This window comes from Megalops cyprinoides, chromosome 7, assembly GCF_013368585.1.
Source record: "Megalops cyprinoides isolate fMegCyp1 chromosome 7, fMegCyp1.pri, whole genome shotgun sequence".
In the NCBI taxonomy this organism is placed as follows: Eukaryota; Metazoa; Chordata; class Actinopteri; order Elopiformes; family Megalopidae; genus Megalops; species Megalops cyprinoides.
In genome coordinates this window covers 33797716-33818738 of record NC_050589.1, presented here as the reverse complement: position 1 = coordinate 33818738, position 21023 = coordinate 33797716, and the positions used below count along the sequence as shown (strand labels likewise).

The following is a 21023-nucleotide window of genomic DNA, read 5'->3' as shown; positions in this document are numbered from 1 at the left end:
TTATTTTAAGCATTCCATTTAGCACTTAACAAAATTTTGCATTTTTCTATTAAAAACCACATCCTTTACGCTCAATTTAATTTGCAGCACAAGCGGATTTAACTAGTTAAAGCTTCTGAGTTTCAGGATTGACTGTGTAGTATGACTCAAATGCACGCTTTAATGAGAGATTTCTTTAATTGTGTCCTTACTACATCCATGCACTCTCTTTAGTCAGGCTTGTTTCCTCTTGTATACTTGCCAAACCCATAACCCATAAAACTGAGGGTTGCCAGATTGTCTGCACATACTGTACTACTTTTTCCTTCAACTACCTAGAACCCTACCTGAAGTACTCCGTAAAACTGAACACTGTGGTAAGACACTTTGTAGTCCTTGTTCCCAAGATTCTGCTTATATACCTTTCTAAGAATACCCGCTAGTATAACACTTTTCAAACATTTTTTCTACCTCGTTTTTCTTGCTAATGAGTCACTCTGTCACCTTACACCACCCTCCAGCAAACAAACACACACACACACACAAATAAACACACAGCCCATAAAAACCTTTCCTCTGTACAAAAGAAATGGAGAAAGAGAAATATCTAAAACCCATAAATAAATTAAAGGGCCATTTGAAACCAGGCTTCCTCCCCGTCTTGGTGGCTTCGATGGCCTAAGTGCTGTGAAGGGTGTCCCCTCAGAGGCCGAGGGACGCCAGGTCCCCGAAGTTGCAGTCGAAGAGCTCGCTGATGCCCTCGCCCTCCTCCAGGCCAAAGTGGTAGTCGTGCGCCTGAGGTGGGGAGAGGTTGATGAAGCTGTCGAGGGGGAGCGAGGAGAAGTCCTCCAGGCTTCGGTCCAGCAGGTAGTCAGAAGACACCAGCGGCGAGAGGTCAAAGTCGGGCATCTCTCCCAGACTGGGGAATACCTCCCCCTCCAGAAGCTTTGCTGTGGAGAGATGGATTACACCTATTACCGCTGGGTTCTGGGTTTGCGCCCAGGAGTACCACGGGAGACTTGGGATGCGACAGTGCCAGAGGTCATTAACCTCTGCAAGACCGTTCTAAAACTTGGGAAAAATACTGACCAATGCTTTGTCTCCACTAGAACCTGCCTATAATGTCACCAACATTACTACACTCAAGTCCCTCAAGGACTTTCTCCCTGTAGCACACTCAGATTTAAAAAGGGTGGGTTTAAACAGGTCTTCAAAGTCACCATTTCCTACCAAGATCGCCATGGAAACCTTCCTTCGCGTGTACTCACCTGCATCACTGCTGAGTTTCAGTGGGGAGCACTCCTGGCTCGGCGGTGATGTCACTTCCTGAGCGGTGATGCACTGCGGTTGCGTGCGGGGGCTCGCTGTGGCCGGCTGAGATGAGGTTGCCTCAGCGGCCACTTTGGACGGGCTGCTGCCCGTCACAGGGCTACAGACGCCCGAGCTGTCCTCTGGACACAGAAAGACGTCGATGGGCCCACGGGTGCTTTTCAGAGAGATCTGGTAGCCCTGGAAACGAGCAGGGGGTGGCAAACAGTGAGGACCTTGTCACGTCCCTTTTCTTGATCAAACATAGTTGCATGCTTCACATTCCATGAGAAGCACAGAAGAAACGCGCATCATACTGTGTTTCTGTGTAGACGGCCATCTTGCAGCAGTATCCCTGGATACTGTGGACCTTTTCATTTCCCCCATCTGCAATTCATGGCATTTAAATGTTCTACACATCAGGCTAGCTTCACTGCTCTAATGGCCTGTTTCCACAGTGCTGTCCATGGGACTGGATGGACACATTGGGTCAGACAGGTCAGGCATCGTTGCAAATGTAATTTGGTGTTGATCTAAAACAGTTAGGATATTTTTGTTACAAAGCACCAGGGAGGTGGTTCTTCACTTGCATTTTCTCCCACATATTTACTCTTCAGTCTTCAGCATGGAGGTCATAACTATTGTTATTTATATATTGGATGACTTCAGCGGGAGCATTTTATTAAAAAGTGGAACAGGCAATTCTGTTTTGCTCCGAAGATGCTGATGACTCACAAGTACCTTCATTTTTGGTGGTAACATAATGTTAAACATAAATGTTAAATGCTGCCTTCTAAAATATAGCTTCACTAGGTAGCAATGCCAAGTCCCTTTTTTAGCATTCTAACAGCTACTGGCCAGGCTTACATAAACATTAATTATACAATACAATTTTAATGCAACGAAGACAATATTCCGAGTTAGATAAAAGTGACAGGCCTATAGCAAAGACAAATGTGCAATGGTGATGGCTATGGCTATACCTTCCTCATCTGGATGAAAGCAGCAGGACAGGATAGGGGTCCAAATCAGTTTGTAAGGTTATTCTGAGGCAAAAAACATCTGGTCCCTCCGACATCCATTGTTTAACTGCATTATCCATTATGTACATGTAAACAGGAGTATTTGAGAAAGCTTCTCTTCGCAGAGGACAAAACAGCTTCATGAAACCATTGTCTTAATTCTAGTATTGTCAATCGCATTATTGTGTGTGTAAATGTGGTCACTATCTGATCAAGAAGGTATTGTACTGGGTCTTAGCTGAGGTACTGGATATAACAGTCCGCCACTGTATTTAGACCACCAGCTTAAAGGTCTGTATAAAAGGCCAGGTTGGTGCAGCTGTGTGAAGCTGTTTTGCACAAACACTAATGTTAGTGTTGTTACAAACTGTGATTTATCAGTAATTATTGCATGCATTTACAAGAACACATACAACGGTTGCTTTGTTCTGCTTAGACCACAGCTAACCTATTTGCAACAGAAATAATTCAGCACTGTCACTGCCAATTTGTATCCTTTGCCATTATTTTCAGTTATGAACAGAATGTTCAATTAAAACTAAATGTTGAACAGGACTGTACACTAATGGAAGGTGATGCATCCACTTTAACTGGAATCAAGTACTTCAACAAGTGTGGCATCATACGTAAGAATACAAAGCTGTATTTTCATTTTAGAAACGTGTTAACTTGAATTTGCATGACATTCAATGAGCCACGGCCACCTTTAGCATGTCATTAATGACACCACCCTCAGGGAAGCTACATGCCCCCTTTGTTTGAGGAAGCTTGAGACGTTACAGACAGGTTTGGACAGGTTTTGGTGACAATGGAGATGCTCAAAATGTCAACTAGTTTTTTGTCCAATGTTTGCCCCCCTGTCCTAATATGGAAAAAGCAATTATGTAATAGACATGCCGTCCGTTGCTGCCTCCCTTATTTACAATCCAGGAGGGTGTATGCCAATTCAGCCCTGATGCCAAGCTTTGCAATTTGACACTTCATACGCACCTTTATACAGGCAGACCACCAGTGTGGGCTAACTCATGAGCAAGGCAACGGGCAAATCTCTGGCCAACCTACCCACACATATACCCCAGGCAGAACATAGCCTATTTATTCTGCTACTGCACACTCCCAGCCATCACTGGCTGGTGACAGAGCCAGGAAAAAACCTGGCACTTTTGCCATATGAGCAACTCAGAAGTACATCTGTCAGATAGTCTGCTATCTGACCAGTGGAAAAGGGGCACATATGTTATGATCGTGCCGGCGATGCATTTCACAGACAGTATAACTATAACCTTTGTTTACTCGTAAAATACTACTGGATCAATGCACTGCCAATCACTTTTAGGCAGTTATTGATGTAACCAATTGATCCGCAGCCGGGGTTATGAAGAAGAGATGATAAAGTGCCTAAGTGAATCACTGGACTTGTTTTTTGATGCATGCTGCACAAATGCCGTGCTGCTCCACAGATGCAGACAGTCGATGGTAGCCAACTCCATTCACTGCACCCCCTCTCCAGCCAAACCATACAGTGTGAAGATCAGTGAATCTGCAGAAACTCACATGCCCTCAGTTGTGACCACATGACATTATGCAACGTGCACAGTCACACCTTCACTGCGGCACCGGTGGAAACGCCCCTCCTCCTTACCTCCGAGGGCTTTGAAACCTCCATCTGTGTCTCTGGGGGGGCACGGACCACCATAACCAGTTGGTCGGGGGGATCCACTGTGTTCCTCAAGTCCTGGCACATCACGTATCCCAACGTGCTGCCCGTTAAGGAGGCAAAACCCAGTTTTCCGAAACTACCCTTCCCTGTTCCCCACAGTTACGCTCTCTGACACCACCAATCCCTGTTCCCTCCACCCATAAAGGATATTTTTTGTTCTGCGTGTCCTCGGTCAGGAGGCGGAGCTGCAGGTTGCACTTGGCGATGAGCTCGTCCAGCTTGTCCTCCTCTTTTCCCAGGTCAGACACCTCCTTCTGCAGGGCCTGGTGCCGCACTGCCGATGCCCCATCCAATCGGCTGCCCCTGCGGAGAGGAAGACAGAGCAAGGCATGCTCAATCAAGTGCCAATCAAGGGGCCCCATCTGTCAGTCAGAGCCATTCATTCACAACACAAAGGCTACTTTTCTGCCTCTTCTCTCTCATAATTGCAACTCTTCTTATTTCTGCCAGAAAAGCTGGCCTCAAAACATTTCTGTGACCTGCAGATACAGTATTAATGGTCAATATACACCAAATGTAAATATAAAGTACTTGTTGGTGGCAGTGAGGGGTAGTGGTTAATGAGCTAATGACGCAGTTGTTGTATCCTTGATGTAGCTTGATTTAGCTTGACCTGCTCCAGCAAATATCCAGCTAAACAAATTCATAAAATGTAAAAATGTAATATGCTTAGCAAAATAACTAACAAAATAATGAGATGTAAGCAAAATCCAAAGACTTGAACAGCAGATATCCAAGTGGGTGAGGCAAGGATGTAGGAACAATAGGAGGCAGATCCAGACTCACAGCCATTGGATGTTGTTCTTAGACTTCTTGGAGATGAGCTGGATGCCCTCCAGGACATTGGTAATGTCGTAGATGCGCCGCTTCTGCACCTCCAAGACCTGGGAGGCCCAGTTGAGGTCCACCACCCCGTCGGGCGACTGGGCCAGGAGGTCCAGGAAGCGCTTGGTGGTGAGGTTCAGGGACGTGTCATAGCGAGACTTCTCCACCGCTGACTTTGGACCTGGGAAGTGAGGGGCGTCAGAGGGACCACATGGGAACTGTGCATTAAAAAGGATGCTGAAAAGTCAAAGGTCAAACATTAAGAGGCTTCCTTTCTTCCTCCCCAAGAAATTCAACCCTGCTTGCCCCCCCCCCCCCCACCCACACACAGACCTCTCTTCTCAAACCCATTGTGACAGCCTGTAGGCAGTGTGTCAAACACTGCTTCGTTTTCCTTAAAACTGCATTCATCTCAGTTACAACCATTTATCAGGCTGCTAGAGACCACTTGGGACTATTTTCTGTACTGATTCTGTCTTAACTATTAAATATTTTTGATACAAATCACATATACAGATACAGCTACATCAGCTGAACTCTCAACTTTTAACACAAGACCTGAGAGGCAAGCATTTTGTAGAAGCAAAGAAAGCTGTCAACATTCTCAAATATTTGATTTGGGGGAGGTCTGGGGGGTTTGTTGGTTCTAAAAAGGCAATATTTGCCTCCTCCAAAATGCTAACTTGGAAAGTTTCTGAAATGCCACATGGACATGGATAAACATTTCAGAACACGGCTGTCTCACAGACTGAGGCACAGGAAAAGTCCCAGTTCAGGGTGGGAATCCCCCTGTAGAGAAAGCGAAGTTTCTTCTCCTGGCAGAGTTGGCGTACCTCTCGGTGGTGCTGGAGTAGCCGCTGATGCTCTGCCTACAGGGGCGGGTCGAGAACTGCTCACATACTGGTGGTCACTGTCCAAGTCCAGCTTTCGTTTTACCTGACAGTTCCAGGAGTAAGACACAGGCCAATATTAATAAGGGGGGGGGGGGGGGTGTATCAGTCCTGTAATAAAGTCTTCAGTCCTGACTAACAACACTTTTGTGTGACTGCAACTAAATTAAATTAATTACAATGATTCACAGGCAAATAAAACATTCCTCAAGAAAAACAAGTTCTCAACGGACTAATTATCAGTTTTATGGGTCACGCGCATTACACTACAGCCAGGAACTGCCAACATGAATGTTAATATATTTTATGCTTTTTATAGTACTGCCAAATAATGATAACTTATTTTAGCTCGTTTTCGCGACTGCTTCAATCTACTGCGCGAATAAAAAAAGTTATCATCGCAACAACTGTACCAAGCAGCCAACACCCTTCACGCACCATGCCACACCCACCCAAGCAGGAGAAGAGAAACCGCAGCAACGTACCGGAGGTCGACCTAGAGTAGGTCTGCGTGGGTCGTCTGCCGGTGCAGGGCCTTGCGGCGTAGCGAACAACAGGATCTCCCCCGCACTGTTGGAAGCGGCGGAATGGATGTCGACATCGCTCGGAGTGGAGATAATAACTATCTGGTGATCCTCGCTTAGATCGATGCTCCCAGCACTCAAGAGAGACTCAAAGTCTGCCAAGAGATCCTCCGAGGTCTGACCTGTTATCAGCGTCTCTGACATTGCATGGACACCGGGCGGTTTCCCCTGCCTGGTCTGTCTAGAGGTAGTGCAACAATCCTTATGCAATAAAAGATTTATTAGCCAACTGCCCTTACTTGTGATTGTGTTTTTGTATGTGTAACAAACAAGTAGCTATAGTGAAAGTGATATTATAAATCGTTGCGTTTAGCATTTTTGGATTTGCTATCTGAAGAGGACAAAACACTAACTCTTGTTCACAGAAGATAATTTCACTGATAGCAAGCTAACGTTATCTACATTAAGTCCCCTGCAGCTGCTAGCTAGCTAACTAGTAGTTACTAGCGTTTAGCCAGCTAGCTACGTAGAGTACTAGCAAGCTGTTTTAGGTAGGAGGCTCGCAATAACCAAACACACCACACTTGATAAGCACTTTGTTAGCTAGCAACTGCGAACCTACCAAAAAAGGATTCGCTACCTATTATAGGTAGCCTAGAAGGTTGCCACTACCCATAAACTGTAACTAAGTAAATCGTAAATCATACAGACATCATTGTATTCTAGCTATGTTACAATAATTCAACTAACAATACAACTTGTTAGCTAAGAAAAAGTTAGCTAAATTTTAGCTAAGGTCAATCTATGCACACTTCCATGAACAAAACACCGCCTAGCTAACTAGTTTTCTACTCATTGCAAATTACAAAGATTATACTGCAGAAAGTTATCGATAGCTCGCTAACATTAGCAGTTCATCTCAGACCCTTTGTTCATATATGAGGCCATCTGTCTCTTTGAGCTAATGTTAGCTGGGTAGTAACTTGCAAGGTTACTTGATCAGGCTATATAGTAATTGATCTTCATCAATTCTTTTTTTTAAAAAAAAACTAAATTTCAAACTAAACTATTACGGATTTGAAAATGGTAGCTTATTCCTTCTGGTTGAGTTTAGTTGGAGTCGTTTAAGACGCAGATCTTATTTTTAGTTGACCAGATGCTTATAGCAAGCGAGTTTAGTCAGAAAAGTATGCACTAAATTAAGTTCGCAACAATATAATGTATTATTCCGAAATTTATCGTGTCTAGTTACACAGCTTGATCATGGACAAGGCTGCCCTAGTTGCATTCTTTCCAATCGCTCGCAAAAGTCATTGCCCAGTTCATTGCTCGCTTGTTTTTGTCTGCTCATCCAGGAAGCACACCAAAACAGGCAGAAATAATACAATTTAAAATGTTAGGTTTCCAAGATTCTTCAAGTCACTTATATCCAAAACGCGACTTCTTGGAGGTCAATCCACGGTCAAATGGTGCAGCGCTCCTCCACCAGCGGTCTTCACCCTCAGAAAGGATCTGTTATTGTTGTTATTGTCCCAGCTGATCAGAACAAGGGTTGAGGTTTGCGCGCCAAATCTTTTTTGCCGCGAAACCTGCACGTGCGAGAATGTCGCGATGTGATTGGTTGAGAAGTTAGGCATCCTAGTTGAAAGAATACAATTTAGCGGTTTGTCATTGGTGGAATTTAGTGGCAGTCATCTGTGGAGTTATTGTGTTTGACAAGAAATTGACTCGAGTTGTACCGTTTTACAAACCTGTTTGCAAATTGTATGTATTCAGTTTCCATTTTTAGATTTTGTTGTTGGCGTTTATAGACATCGTGCAAGACTTAGCACGATAACATATGTATAAGTTTGCTGTTGCTGGCGATATGTTATATTGTTGCCACAAGGAAGAACGAACAAGGCAGTTACTTAGTAGGCAAAGGAACTAGCTAGTGTAGCTAACGGTAGCTCGATGCCTGTGTGATGTTTGAGCAAGATGTCTCCCCTAAAGGAATTACAGGATGATGTGGAAGGTCAGCAAGAAAACTGCTTTCTCGAGTTTAAGAGCATCAAACGAATAACTGAAGTGATTTGTTAAAAAATTCAATATTTCATATTCATTAAATGCCCAGCATTAAGGCTAAGTGAGTATTTTTGTATTACACTTCACGGAGACGTGCTTTATTATATAGACTTGCAAAGGAAGTAAACATAATTACATACGGGAGAATTTAAATCACAAACATCCTGATATTTTAAAAGATGGAAAAGTCTTGGACATACAACAAACAGCTCTGTGCATATATCATGTATTTCTTCCATATTTGTTTAAGGAGTTATTACCCGGATTATTAAGTAAACAAAGTAGTCCATTAACCATTGCTTTGTCAAATATCTGCTTCATACATGTAACGAATAGATTAGCCAGATAATCTGTTCATGAATGGAAATCATCAGTTTATCCTGTCATTTTAATTCCGAAACACGAACAATCACCAACACTTAAACGATTCACCAAAACGATAAATAATAGTTTAAGGTATATACGAGCCAACATATACCAACGACAGAGGTCGTTTGGTAACATTATACATTGTTTATTTAAATATTGTTCATAATCCATCTTTTCACTGACATGGCTTGACTCGGTTAGCTAGCTAGTTGACGGGAGTACCTTACCCAAATAAATAGCCTAGCAAGCTAGATATTTGGCAACCCATAGACGTAGAGGAGGTGAACCATCTTCCATTAGTAACATTTCTCTTATGGGACCAACAGTGTAAACTGCTGCCTGACTACTGGTGCAGGAATATTACGTCCTGAGTGGCTGGCGCTGGATCCCCATATACAATGGATGGGGTGAGGGTAGGTGGGTAAACTGATCTGAGATCGGCTGTAAAAGGGCAGACGGTTAGAGCTGTGGCAGTCGCGTTCGTTTGTGGGAGTAGCCATGCGATGTCAATTAAGTGAGCAGGTAAAAATAAAAGTTTTAACATCATATGCAAAGGATTCCTGTCTTACAATGTGTCATGGAGGGGCGTTGAGCGATATTGTTTGCAAGTATAAAAAAATAAATCACAATTGTATCTCTCGTTCATCTTATGTGTCACAAGTGCAATATTTCTCATATGCTCATACTATATGCAAAATGTGAAACTGTTCGTAGGTCTTCTACTCATTGAGCGCACTTTGTGAAACGATTCATATCTGTCACATAATATCAGTAGGTGAGTCCATTCACATCAGTGCCTCTGAACACTTATGCTGGTTTTCATTTCTCCTGAGCTCACGGTTTATTATATTTAAGTCAGCTGATAATTAACCACTTGTCTGAGTTTCTGTACAAACACAGTCCATGTAAAACGGACTTTCGTAAACAATGGAGTTATTAAGTAAGCTATGGTGAAATGTGAGTAAAAAAAACTATGCGCAGCCATGTTTCTTTCAAGATGCAGTATTGATACAGGAAATAGGGGAAAACACTTCAAATGCTACTTTGCGTTCAAGAACATTGACCTAATTAAGCAGATGTGTTCATAGCCACTGGAGAGCGCTTCACGCTACAACCACAAGATCCTTTTGGTTAAACCATGTGTCGTAAATAACAAGGACAGCGTCGACTATGTTTAGTGGAACCGCATGTATTAATTCCAAGAATTAAGTTGTTAGTGTTTGAAACGTCGATGTATTTCAGTGATGTAACTTACTGGTAAGCGACCATGTTTGACTGCTACAGAGCTATTAAAAAAAAGAATAGCTTTCAGTTGCTGGAGTCGTAAAAATGTGCAAAACAGCATTAGGTCTTACCTTTGTTTTTGTTTTTTTACTGTTCACACATATTACAATTTGATTTAGAATATTTAATCATAAATTGAATATAATGAAGCGAATTGCCTCTTAATGAAAAAAGTATTGACCTCTGAAGTAATACTGCGGTCCATCACTATAGAATATTAACACTGAATTCGTGTAATTTAAGATTTATTTGTACTGCATTTTACAAAGGGGATTTACCTCAAAGCAGCTTTACAGAGATCCCAGGCCTCAACCTTCAAGAGCCTCCCTACGTTGAAAGTAACAAGGGAGAAACTTGGAGCAGTACTCTGCCTCTGGCTAGCACCAGGTAGCTGAATAAGAGGAGTAATAGGGAGCAAAGGTCTGAGGAAGGGCTGGTCAGGTCAGTGGGATTGGTTGGCTGGCTGGAGCAGGTGGCTGGGCATGGTCAGGCAGGAGAGCAGATGAGGCATCTGGAGCTGGACCAGGGCAGGGCAGCTTGTGTCTGAAGCTTCATCAGCTGCTCTAGAGCAGTTCCCATGCAGGTCATAACTCTTCTGATTATATAACCGTCAACAGTAAAGTGTAGATTTTGCCTTTGGTTTTCTGTTTTTGTTGCTGCGACATGAAAAACACATTCATCCACACATTTATTACTCAACAGTAAATCAGTCAGCACATGTGTAACACCCACTGCGTGATGCTTATGAATGGACACGTGCCTCAAAGGTATTTACTGCATGTATTTTCCAATGTATGACTTATACTCCAAAGCATGACTCACATTTCCACATGCAATAAAAAAGGTTAAAACAGCAAACGTGTTTCCTCTGTTTCTCCAAACCAGAATGCAGATGGATCAAGGCATATGTACACATAATAGAGCAGCAACAGCAATTATAAAAATTACATTTTTCCAGATATGCAGTTGCTGCACTTTGCCGTTGAACACTGGGTTTGCTAAATTGCTATATAGAGGAACAATGCATCTGACATTTTTTTTCTCATTAACTGGACATGTCATTAGACTCAAAAGGCTGCATATCAGAATCCTTTAACAATGTTGCAGGATTACAGGATGTTTCCTTGTAGTAGCAGATTGTTTGTTGTGTAGTAGTGCACCACCCATCATATGTTTCACTGTTACCCACACTGTCAATAGCAATCATCCATACAAGATTGAGCATTCATTGGATCATAAACAAGACTACCGTGGATGACACATTTCACTTTGAATTTTAATTTGGCATTTGAAATTGTCCAAAATTAGGCAAGATGTATGCCTACTGATTCACAAATGACTACAAATCCCAGTTTCTGTGTTTAATACATTACATAATACAATGTCTTTATCTGCAGGTTAAAATGATTTCATAGTCTGGGTATATAGCTATAGAATACATTATTATACAGTTATTTTTATAGACATTTATAAAAGTGGTCTTTAATATGCAAAATATCCCAATACACCTAATTTTACCTTTTATTCATTGATTAACTTAAAATTCAAAATCAAGGGTGTCATAACTAACTTCGTCACCCTATGAAATGACGGCCTACAATAGCTGTTGCAAATGAAACTAAAACGTTTTTGTTTTGTTTTTTTTTTTTTTCTTTTCTGAAGGAATGTTCCATTTTAGTGTGTTCCACAGCAAATCTGAGTTTGGAAAATATGTGACCCTGAAACGCGCCCAATTTGTTAGCCGGAGAAACGTTAAGCACAGCTTCAAGCTCAGTTACACCAACCCACCAGTAGCTTCCCTCTAAGCCAAACTTGAAAAACTGAGTTTGATTAATAAGAATAAGAATAAGAAATACTTTATTAATCCCGAAGGAAAGAAATAACTCAGATTGGTAAGGGTCTGCTTCACATTTCTAATAAACGCAACTAACAAAATAGTTTATCTGATAGTAACTTATTTTTTCATTAAACGTTGTGCGCATCAAAATCTCTAACAATGTTCACAAGTAGCCCAGGAATGTTACATTTACATACATTGCGACCGGTGCTGTGACCGAACTAAGAAGCGTCCGGATGAAGGCTGCAGGTCCCAGACGCATTTGCAGTGAATGCCGGTCTTTGTGCGCCCTCTACTGCTTACAGCTGGGAACGACTTTTATGAATTTCCCAGCATGCTAAATTTATATACCGAGAACTACAAGATGGCGCAGGCAATATTTGAAGCGCTTGAAGGTAATTTAAAAACACGTTTTCTTGTATATTCACTTGTTTTGGGATGCTACAGCTGCGTGTTTATTTGCCTTCCTTCCTCTTCTGTTCAATGCAAGCATTCCCAAGATTTTCGGAAATGCACAGATTGGACACGTTTACATAAAAAGTGCATAAAGTACAGTTTTGCAATGTCAGGGTAATGTCAAGGAAAAGAAGGGCGTTTTCTGAAGAAAAATACAACAACTCATTAGCTACGAGTAGGTTCTAGGGAGTGTGTATGTTTGGTTCGTTTTAATTGACTGATGTGTGCTGCTGATAGAGTGTTTCTTCCGAAAGAGAAGAGGGAGTAGGTGCTACTGAAACAACAGCCGCTGGAACTGCACCGGAAAAAATGGCAGGAAGGAGACAGGCATGTTGTTGGAAAAGCTGTAGCTGAGTGGCGCACCATCCTTTGGGCAAACTGGCATTCTGGCTGGCAAACTGCGCAAACCATCCAGATAACTAGCAAGCTTTTTCCCCATTTTACCACTCTTTGGTTTCTCCAGCGCAAACAATAATGAGTAGCTTGTTCGTCGTATTTATAGCTATCTAACGTTAGCATTGCGCTCCTCGGTTTGCGCAGAAGTTGCTAGCTTGTACGCTAACTGCATCTCAGCTGGGCACCAATGGCATTTATCTAGTTCGTTAGGGAACAAGTAAGAAAGCTGGATAGCGAATGTATCAAGGGTCTTGCAGAATTTAAATCGCCTTGAATATCTTGCATTTTTATAATGCATTCCCACATGTAGCTGACTCATGCAGCACATACCTATGGCTTCCGAAACAGCTAGCGAATACTCTGAAATGACTGTTAAAATCGTATTATTACAGTTACGTAGTATTTCAGTTTTGAATGAAGTTGTGCATTGCATTAACACGAACAGCGAACGGTCTAAACATTTTAAGCGTGATTCTTCTTGACAGTAAGCACGAGCTTGGATATTGCTTGTAAACAAATCCATGGACGTGGTGAGGAGTAGCTATGTTGCTGACTGAGACTCGACCAGTCTTTCTGCCCTTATGGCTGTCCACTTCTGTCACGACCTGTTTGTCAAACGGACTGACACCAGTAATTACCAGTTTCCACTTTTTGTTTTTAATGGTAAATGGATGTACAATACTGCCATAGTTCGCATGTTGTCTGTGCTATTTAAACGTAATTTTTCCACAGGGATGGACAATCAGACTGTCCTGGCAGTCCAGTCTCTGCTAGATGGACAAGGAGGTGTTCCAGATCCAAACAACCAGAATGGTTCAGGCACCTCTACGATACAGCCAATGGGTGGGTCAACTTGCCTGTTTTACATCTGGTTCACCCCATATTACTTGTTCACATGGTCCATAGGTGCAGGAGCCCTGTACCTGGTGAACTCGTGTTACTTTATTCCAGGCAGTACAGCATCAACATATGGAACTTTACAGGGCAGAGGGCAACACTAAAGTTTCTATAGAGAAGCGATTTAGAGAGCAATGAGATGCATAACCATGGTGCTGATTTGTTCAACTTGGCATGTTCAATTAGTCACAAAACATGTCACATGTTCTACCTCCCCGGGCAAGGAACAGCTTGTTGGATCAGGAGACCCATGTATTTCTCCCCAGCCCTTGTTGGATGGCATTCCTCCAAACTATATCCTGCCAAGTGGCAAGATGACCGTCCATCCCTATGGCCACCGAAGACTTATCTCTGGACCTGTTTATTTAACTCCTGTCTTTAATTTCCAGTCTGCTGTTCATGTTATCTGTCGCTGACCTCCGGAAGGTTCTCTCAGTCACCTTACTCTGAGGTCAGGGAACAATTGCCCATTTTTTTCCCCCTCTCTGATCTCGGATTTAAGTATTTATTTTTCCCCCAGTTCCCTTTGCGAATCATACTCTGTCTGGTGCTTTGTGACAGTCAAGTTGTAAAAATCTGCAAATACAGACTGATTTAGATTGAGTGATTGATTGATTAATTGATAATTCTTGAAATCATTTCTGCAGACGATGAGGATGTGTTCCTTTGCGGGAAGTGCAAGAAGCAGTTCAACTCGCTGCCCGCCTTCATGACCCACAAGCGGGAGCAGTGCCAGTCCAACGCCCCGTCCCTGGCCACTGTTTCATTGGCCTCCAGTAATGCCTACACCCCAGTGCCCTCCATTAGCTCTGTGCCACAGACCCCCTCTAACCGACAGGTAGGCATTGGCCGCACCCCCGCGTGCCTACATGCTGTTAGTGTCCCGTGAGTGGAAGAGATATCTCGACCTTGAGGGCCACGTTACGCAAAGCAGGTTCGTCATGAAGACAAAAAGTTGCGATTTCCAGTTGTCAGTCAATCTGTTGCAGTCATGCAGAAAAAGCGGCAGCTCTTTCCTATAACATCAGCGTATTCCCTGGCAAGCATATTTGGGAAAAAAATCAAAAGGTATTTGGTAATTGAGTGTTTTTCTGATTCTTTCCTGTAATTCTTGCCTATACAAATAATCCACTGTAGATAGGTTATCTAGCCAATTAAAGTTCTGCAAGTGTTGAATTGATGTCTGCATTTCTGCCACAATACTAGCGTAGTCATAGTTTAGTAATTATTACAGCCACTGTCGGGAAGTACGTGGACAATTATCCTGACAACACCATGTTATTGTGTTATGCATTTCTGAGCCGAAATGAATCTGGGATTGTAAATTACGGCAACATAACTTCAAAAATGTGTCGCCTGTGACAAGAGAGAGGGCTCTTTGTGCATGACAAATACCTGGGCGCTGACTGGATACTGTGTGAAATTGGTTACAAAGAATAGATTTAATGTCGGCTCTGTGAGATGAGTTGTAACAGTTGCATATAAATTGCTCAGGGTATTGCATATGTAAATTGCCTTGTGTAACGTGAGCTTTAGATACTGTTTGAAAGTGCCAACGTGTATTTCAAGAAGCTGAAAACAAAATAGTTGTCCTTACTTGTGCATCTTGTCCACAACAGGTGTCCACATATATCACTGTACCCCAGTCTCCTCTTACTCACACACTGGTCCAGGGAAATGTTCTTGTCAGCGATGATGTCTTGATGTCTGCCATCTCAGCGTTCACCTCAATGGACCAGCCAATGGCTGCCATGCAGCCTCCCATTCAGGTAAGCCTGGAACTGGGAAAAACATGCCTTTGACAGAGGGTTTCAGTCCATGTTTATGTGTGCAAGCCCTGCTCTGACCAGTTTGATGAACTTTATTTCCAGGAGTTTGATGACTGCATCTCATGTCTTTGTTTAGAGCAACTTGAGCATGCACACAGGACCATCGTACCTCCAGCACCATCAGCACCCTTCCCACCCACTTCCGCCTAGCCAGACGCAGCCGATGTCTTCCCAGGTGCAGTCCAGTAACAGCAACTCTGTCGTCCAAGTCTACAGCACACTGCCCCCAATGGCTGGGGGTGGTAACGCAGAGGTTCAAACACTGGGATTGCAGCCATTCCAACAGGTCCAGGTAGGATTCTGCAAACATCACTGTTTATACCCCATGCAAAACCAAGAAATGTGAGGACTTGCATTCGTGTGTCATTTTAAAATGAGATTGTGCTCTTTCTGAGAATTGAACCTGCATGATAATGTTTACTCCTCAATTTAGATCCCAAGTCAGTGTGTGGACAGCCCAGCATTCACCACCCCACCAGTATACAGTCCAGGAAAGCAGGGCTCCAAAACCAAGACATGCAGCATTACAGCCAACATGGCTGAACTCGGGGACTTCCACAAAGCGGGAAACCAGAGACGAACCAAAAATGACAACAACGGACAGGAGGGTATGTTCAGAGTGTTTTCTCTTGGAAAGGTCCATGAAAAGCAGAAGGCAGACATATGCGTGTTCCGATTTTGACTCCTTTGTTCTTGCCTTTCAGCAGGACAAATGAAGGGTAAAGCCCAGAAGCTGAAATGCAACTTCTGTGAAAAAACCTTCACAAAGAACTTCGACCTTCAGCAGCATATCCGTAGGTAATGATCCAACCTAACCAGAGACATACCAGAAAAGGGCTTCCTTCCACATGTGCTTAACATGGCATCAGAACTGCTCATTATACCTTTAGAGGATGGTAGTCTCTCTAAGTCTACACAACTCTAGTGGAGTAGTGCTGCATTACTTTGAGTCTGTCCTCAAAGTCCTCAGCATGACTGAATATATGACATGAATATTTAACAATGAGGTCACTAATCAGTTACTTAGATCAGCATCCAGATGCTTGTAATTTGTTTTCCTAGGTAAAATAATTGTGAGGGAGGTTCTGAAGCATGCAATTTAAAGTAATGGATCCTTCTTCAATAATTTTCCTCCCCTAAAGTCTAAGTCAGTGCAGCACCCTTTGTAGAGAATCATTTTGGCATGGAAAGAATGTAGTTCCATGTGCTGCTTGTGGGGAAGAAAGCAGGGTTCTGTTACCTGAATGTCTGAGCGAGAATATTTGAGTGTCGCATTCATGGAACTGAGCACTGCCTGAACACCGCAGTCACACGGCGTGTTTTGAGAGGTCTGTCCTCCCGCAGCCACACAGGAGAGAAGCCTTTCCAGTGCATTGTGTGTGGACGGGCCTTTGCCCAGAAGTCCAACGTGAAGAAGCACATGCAGACCCACAAGGTGTGGCCCTCCGGAGCAGTCAGCACTGTCTCCCGGCTGCCCATCACGGTCAAAGTGGTCCCACTGTGCGCTGAGGAGGACCCAGAGCAGCCCGGGGAAGACGACGGAGACCCAGGTACCACATCGCCCCCCACACTGCTCACATCTCACCCAAACCAACTCAGCGGGTTCTTTCTGAGTGACATATTTATGCACTTTCTGTCAATATAAATAGGTCCCTAGAGTAAAATGTGTCTGAATATTGATCATAAACTGCATTGTTATTGGTCCTGCTCATCTCTGGCCTATACAGGGGAGCTGGAGGAGAGGGATGGAGATCCACACACGGAGGGGGACAGCCAGGGCGATGCTAAGCATGCTGGGAAAACCAAGAGCAAGCAGATCATCCTGATTGACAGCTCGTACCAGTGCCAGTTCTGCGCCGAGAAGTTCAGCACCTACTTCCAGCTGAAGTCTCACATGACCCAGCACAAGGATGAGCAGGTGCGGAGGGGGACACCTCAGATCTGTCCACTGGAGGGGCACCTAGGATAGACTGGACTATTAACGTACTCTGTGTATCTAATTATCATTCAAAGTCTGCTAAAATGTAAAGTCAAGTTTAAAGGTTGGAAACGACAGAAAAAGGGCACTGGCTATTGTTCAGTGTCATTTCTGTAGGTTTAAGCATCTGGGGAAAAACGTTTTGCACTGAAAGCTGAGTGTGTTATGCCTTATTTATTACATTACATTACATTCATTTAGCAGACGCTGTTATCCAGAGCAACTTATAACACAATAGAACGTGAGGGGGCATAAATGATATACTTATCTCACTAGCACCTCCGGGTTTATGATAATGTTTATGTCCTTTTTTTCAGGTGTATAAGTGCGTGCTGAAGTCCTGCTCGCTGACCTTCCAGAAGCTGGACCTCTTCCTGGAGCACATCCGCACGCACCAGGAGCAGCTCACCTACCGCTGCCACCTGTGCAGCAAGGTGTTCCCCTCGCTGTTCGAGCTGGGGGTGCACCAGTACTCCCACAGCTTCTGTCCCCAGCAGAGCCCACGCAAGGAGCCCACCTTCTACAGGTCGGCCCACACCCCTGGCCCCTCCTTCCTGTTGTATTTGTCATTTTTGCTGAACTGTTACAGCTGGGGTTTGACAAGTGCATAATGTCTTATAGGGTCATTTTTAATATAGTGTTGTGTTGCATGCAGGTGCATGAAATGCCAGAGCAGGTATTCAACACAAGAAGCCTTGGAACAGCACCTCCAGACAGCGTCTCACAACTTCCCATGTCCGCATTGCCAAAAGGTAAGTTCACGCAAACGTCTCTCTCTCTCTCTCTCTCTCTCTCTCTCTCTCTCTCTCACACACACACACACACACACACACACACACACACACACACACACACACACACACTCGCAGAGCGCAATCTGGCTCGCCCCTGCCAACGAGCAAACGCACCTGGTCCTATGTCGCCTTCCACAGGTCTTCCCCTGCGAGAGATACTTCAGACGGCACCTCCCCACTCACGGCATCGGCGGGAAGTTTAAGTGTCAGATCTGCAAGAAGTTCTTTAAGACGGAGCACTACCTCAAGCTGCACACGCGGATACACTCCGGTGAGAGTGCAAGCCGTTCCCGGCGTCTGCGGCATGGTTCTGGCACTTGACGCCGGCCATTCATCGCCCATCCCTGTAATTCCATTTCCCCCTTCTGCTGTGCAGGTGAAAAGCCTTACAAATGCTCAGTGTGCGACGCCACGTTCAACCGCAAGGACAAGGTGAAGAGGCACATGCTGATCCACGAGCCCTTCAAGAAGTACAAATGTCCCTTCAAGTCAGTGCCCGCTATGTTCTGCTGCTTTTCTTGCAAGCTTTGAAATGCCTCATTTTGTCTGAGTGCCAGTAATTCTGATGCCACTATCTTAGCATCAGGGAGCTGCTATCACATTATCAATGTACAGGGTTTAAAGGTCACCTAGGCATCATTTCACATATAATAACTATATGGAGCTTCGGATGAATTTGAACTTTTCTTTAAGTGGCATGTAAGATCAGTTAAACAGTTTATGGTTATCATATAACGTGTACAAGTGGATGTTGACATTAGCTTCTTTCACAGAACAGAACCATTCCATATTTATAACCGGAATTTGGTATTTCATGGTAGGTGTGTAGTTGGTCACATTGAATGTAAGAGCTTTGTAGGTCCAACTAAATTCTTTCCTGGGGTTCCTTTTCTCATTGTATCTCCCCAAATGCTTCTTAAGTGTATTCATCATTAAAGATAGACTTGTCTATGCAGGACGCATGTTGGCTGCACAAAGGAGTTTAACAGACCAGATAAGCTGAAGGCCCATATATTGTCCCATTCCGGTAAGTGAAGAATTAAGCAAATGTTTAACTAACCTCTAGTGCTGACCATCAGCATAGGTTTTCATGGGAACAAACACTTATTCCAATTCAGTCATAATGCAGTGTTGAACGCTTGCCTAAAGTTCTTTTAAAATTTAATATTAAGCTCTACTGATTTTCTTACTGTCCAATGTATTTCTCAGTGGAACAAAACAAATGCAAGAGAAATGTCTACATGATACACCAAACATCCACTAAGTAGATGGCCTTTATAGAACCAAATTATAAATGACTGGTACATCCAACCAGCTGTTTCCCTGTGATTCACTGTGTTTTAGTAACAAAACAGGTGCTCTTTGAGGGGTATGTAGTAGATGTTAGAACATCAACAATGCCTGCAGCAATACTGCATGTAAGTAAGGAAAGTAATTGTGTGAGAGAGAGCTAATTTAGATGACAGTTCAACAGACCAAAAGCTGAAGAGACGACAGTCAGAAGTCATGCTTTGATGTTGACCCAGAACTGTCATTTTAGTTCTTTCATTACTAGGTAGGGAGTAATGACCTCAGCTTGCCTCTGTTCCCGCGCAGGCATCAAGCCCTACAAATGCCAGTACTGCTATAAGGCTTTCAGCCGGCGGGCCCACATGCTGGAGCATCAGCGCTCACACACAGACAACTACCGCTTCCGCTGCCCCACCTGCAGTAAGGGCTTCACCCGCCAGAAATACTTCAGGGACCACAAGTGTCCCCACGCTGTGGGGGCAGAGAAGGAGGGCATGGACAAGAGGGGGGGCCGGAAGGGGCGGGGCCAAGGCGGGCGCAGGGGGGCAGGGAACAGCAAGGGCAGTGAGAGTCCCGGCGAGGTAGAGATGGAGCAGGAGGGGAAGGTGGTGGAAATGGAGGAAGAGGAGGAGGAGGATGACGAAGAAGAGGAGGAGAGGCAGGACCCGGAGGAGGAGCAGCCAAGTGTCGGGGCAGAGAAGGGCGCCGCAGGGGGAGGGGACGAGGATGGGGGCGAGGAAGAGCTGGAGGGCACGGAGGAGCTGGCCCAGATGCAGAGCGAGGCGAACGCGAGGCTGCTGACCGTGCCTGTGTACATAGAGACTGTGGACTGACCAGGTCAAATTCAGTCCCGACAAGGATGTCCGTACCTCCGAGCATGCTGTAGAGGACGTTTCTGTAGAGGGCGCCCGACAGATTCATTCCTACTCATTGAAAACGGACCTAGATATGGCTAAAAGGACCACGATGTGTTCAATCAAGTTTACAAAGGGATTCCAATCACTTTGTCCTTCCTGCCGAGGGGAGGGCGTGTGGTACTTTCCCCTGATGTTTTACATTAAAACGTTAAGAGCGTGACAGCTTCAGCTGACAGCATTGAGATTACTCAGAGGCAGCATATTAATTCTGCTGTGTTATAAACATGAGAAATTTATCAAATGCCTCCCTTGCAAAATTTTTGTTGAGCATTAAAAACTGCTGTATATTTTTTTCCATTTCATTTTTTGTTGCCAACTTGATGTAAAAGCTTACGGCTGCAAAGGAAAAACATTCCTGACTCAAAAGTCAGAATTTTGAGGGTGAAATCATATAGTATGACATTACTAAATTATTAGCATGCATTAAAATGTTTGCAATAAAAACATCAACAATGATTTGACTTGGAAGGAATGTATTCATGCCTCTTTATGTACTTCAGCCAAGCTTATGGATTCCAGAACCTTGGTTCGGCGGAAGTGTTGGTGAATACACTTATGTTTAGAATTCAGTGCCAAAAACATTCACATACTAAGCTACTTCAAGAACAAAAATGTGCAAATTATTTATCTTACTTTTAGATTTA

The 21023-nt window shown here is 43.8% G+C and overlaps 2 protein-coding genes across 3 annotated transcripts; one reads left to right on the top strand and one right to left on the bottom strand.

Annotated features, from left to right (window-relative positions):
* Positions 1-639: 639 nt before the first annotated feature.
* e2f1 (E2F transcription factor 1) lies at positions 640-6472 on the bottom strand. Its single transcript, XM_036534314.1, has 7 exons — positions 6230-6472; positions 5688-5790; positions 4816-5035; positions 4180-4332; positions 3952-4066; positions 1248-1488; positions 640-929 (listed from the first exon to the last, which is right to left on the bottom strand). The coding sequence occupies exons 1-7, from the start codon at positions 6470-6472 to the stop codon at positions 682-684; spliced, it is 1323 nt and encodes a 440-aa protein (XP_036390207.1). The 3' UTR covers positions 640-681.
* A 5710-nt stretch (positions 6473-12182) lies between these two features.
* Positions 12183-20618, top strand: znf341 (zinc finger protein 341). Of its 2 annotated transcripts, none has more exons than XM_036533639.1 (15): positions 12183-12217; positions 13407-13517; positions 14219-14409; positions 15191-15340; positions 15477-15692; positions 15834-16008; positions 16108-16198; positions 16745-16950; positions 17128-17318; positions 17696-17904; positions 18034-18130; positions 18311-18443; positions 18549-18660; positions 19129-19199; positions 19769-20618. In XM_036533639.1, the coding sequence occupies exons 1-15, from the start codon at positions 12187-12189 to the stop codon at positions 20293-20295; spliced, it is 2511 nt and encodes an 836-aa protein (XP_036389532.1). In that variant the 5' UTR covers positions 12183-12186; the 3' UTR covers positions 20296-20618. The 2 variants fall into 2 exon arrangements, with proteins under 2 accessions (XP_036389532.1, XP_036389531.1); XM_036533638.1 differs by having other exon boundaries at positions 16105-16198.
* Positions 20619-21023: the final 405 nt, after the last annotated feature.

Bases quoted from the DNA above. Each gene is read 5' to 3' on its own strand.
- e2f1 (XM_036534314.1), bottom strand. From the start codon at position 6,472: ATGTCAGAGACGCTGATAACAGGTCAGACCTCGGAGGATCTCTTGGCA. The intron at 5,791-6,229 runs GTACGTTGCTGC...TGGAACTGTCAG, and splicing joins CTACTCTAGGTCGACCTCCG to GTAAAACGAAAGCTGGACTT. The intron at 930-1,247 runs GTGAGTACACGC...ATCTCTCCACAG, and splicing joins GAAACTCAGCAGTGATGCAG to CAAAGCTTCTGGAGGGGGAG.
- znf341 (XM_036533638.1), top strand. From the start codon at position 12,187: ATGGCGCAGGCAATATTTGAAGCGCTTGAAG. The intron at 15,341-15,476 runs GTAAGCCTGGAA...GTCTTTGTTTAG, and splicing joins CCATGCAGCCTCCCATTCAG to AGCAACTTGAGCATGCACAC. The intron at 16,009-16,104 runs GTATGTTCAGAG...CTTGCCTTTCAG, and splicing joins TGACAACAACGGACAGGAGG to CAGGACAAATGAAGGGTAAA.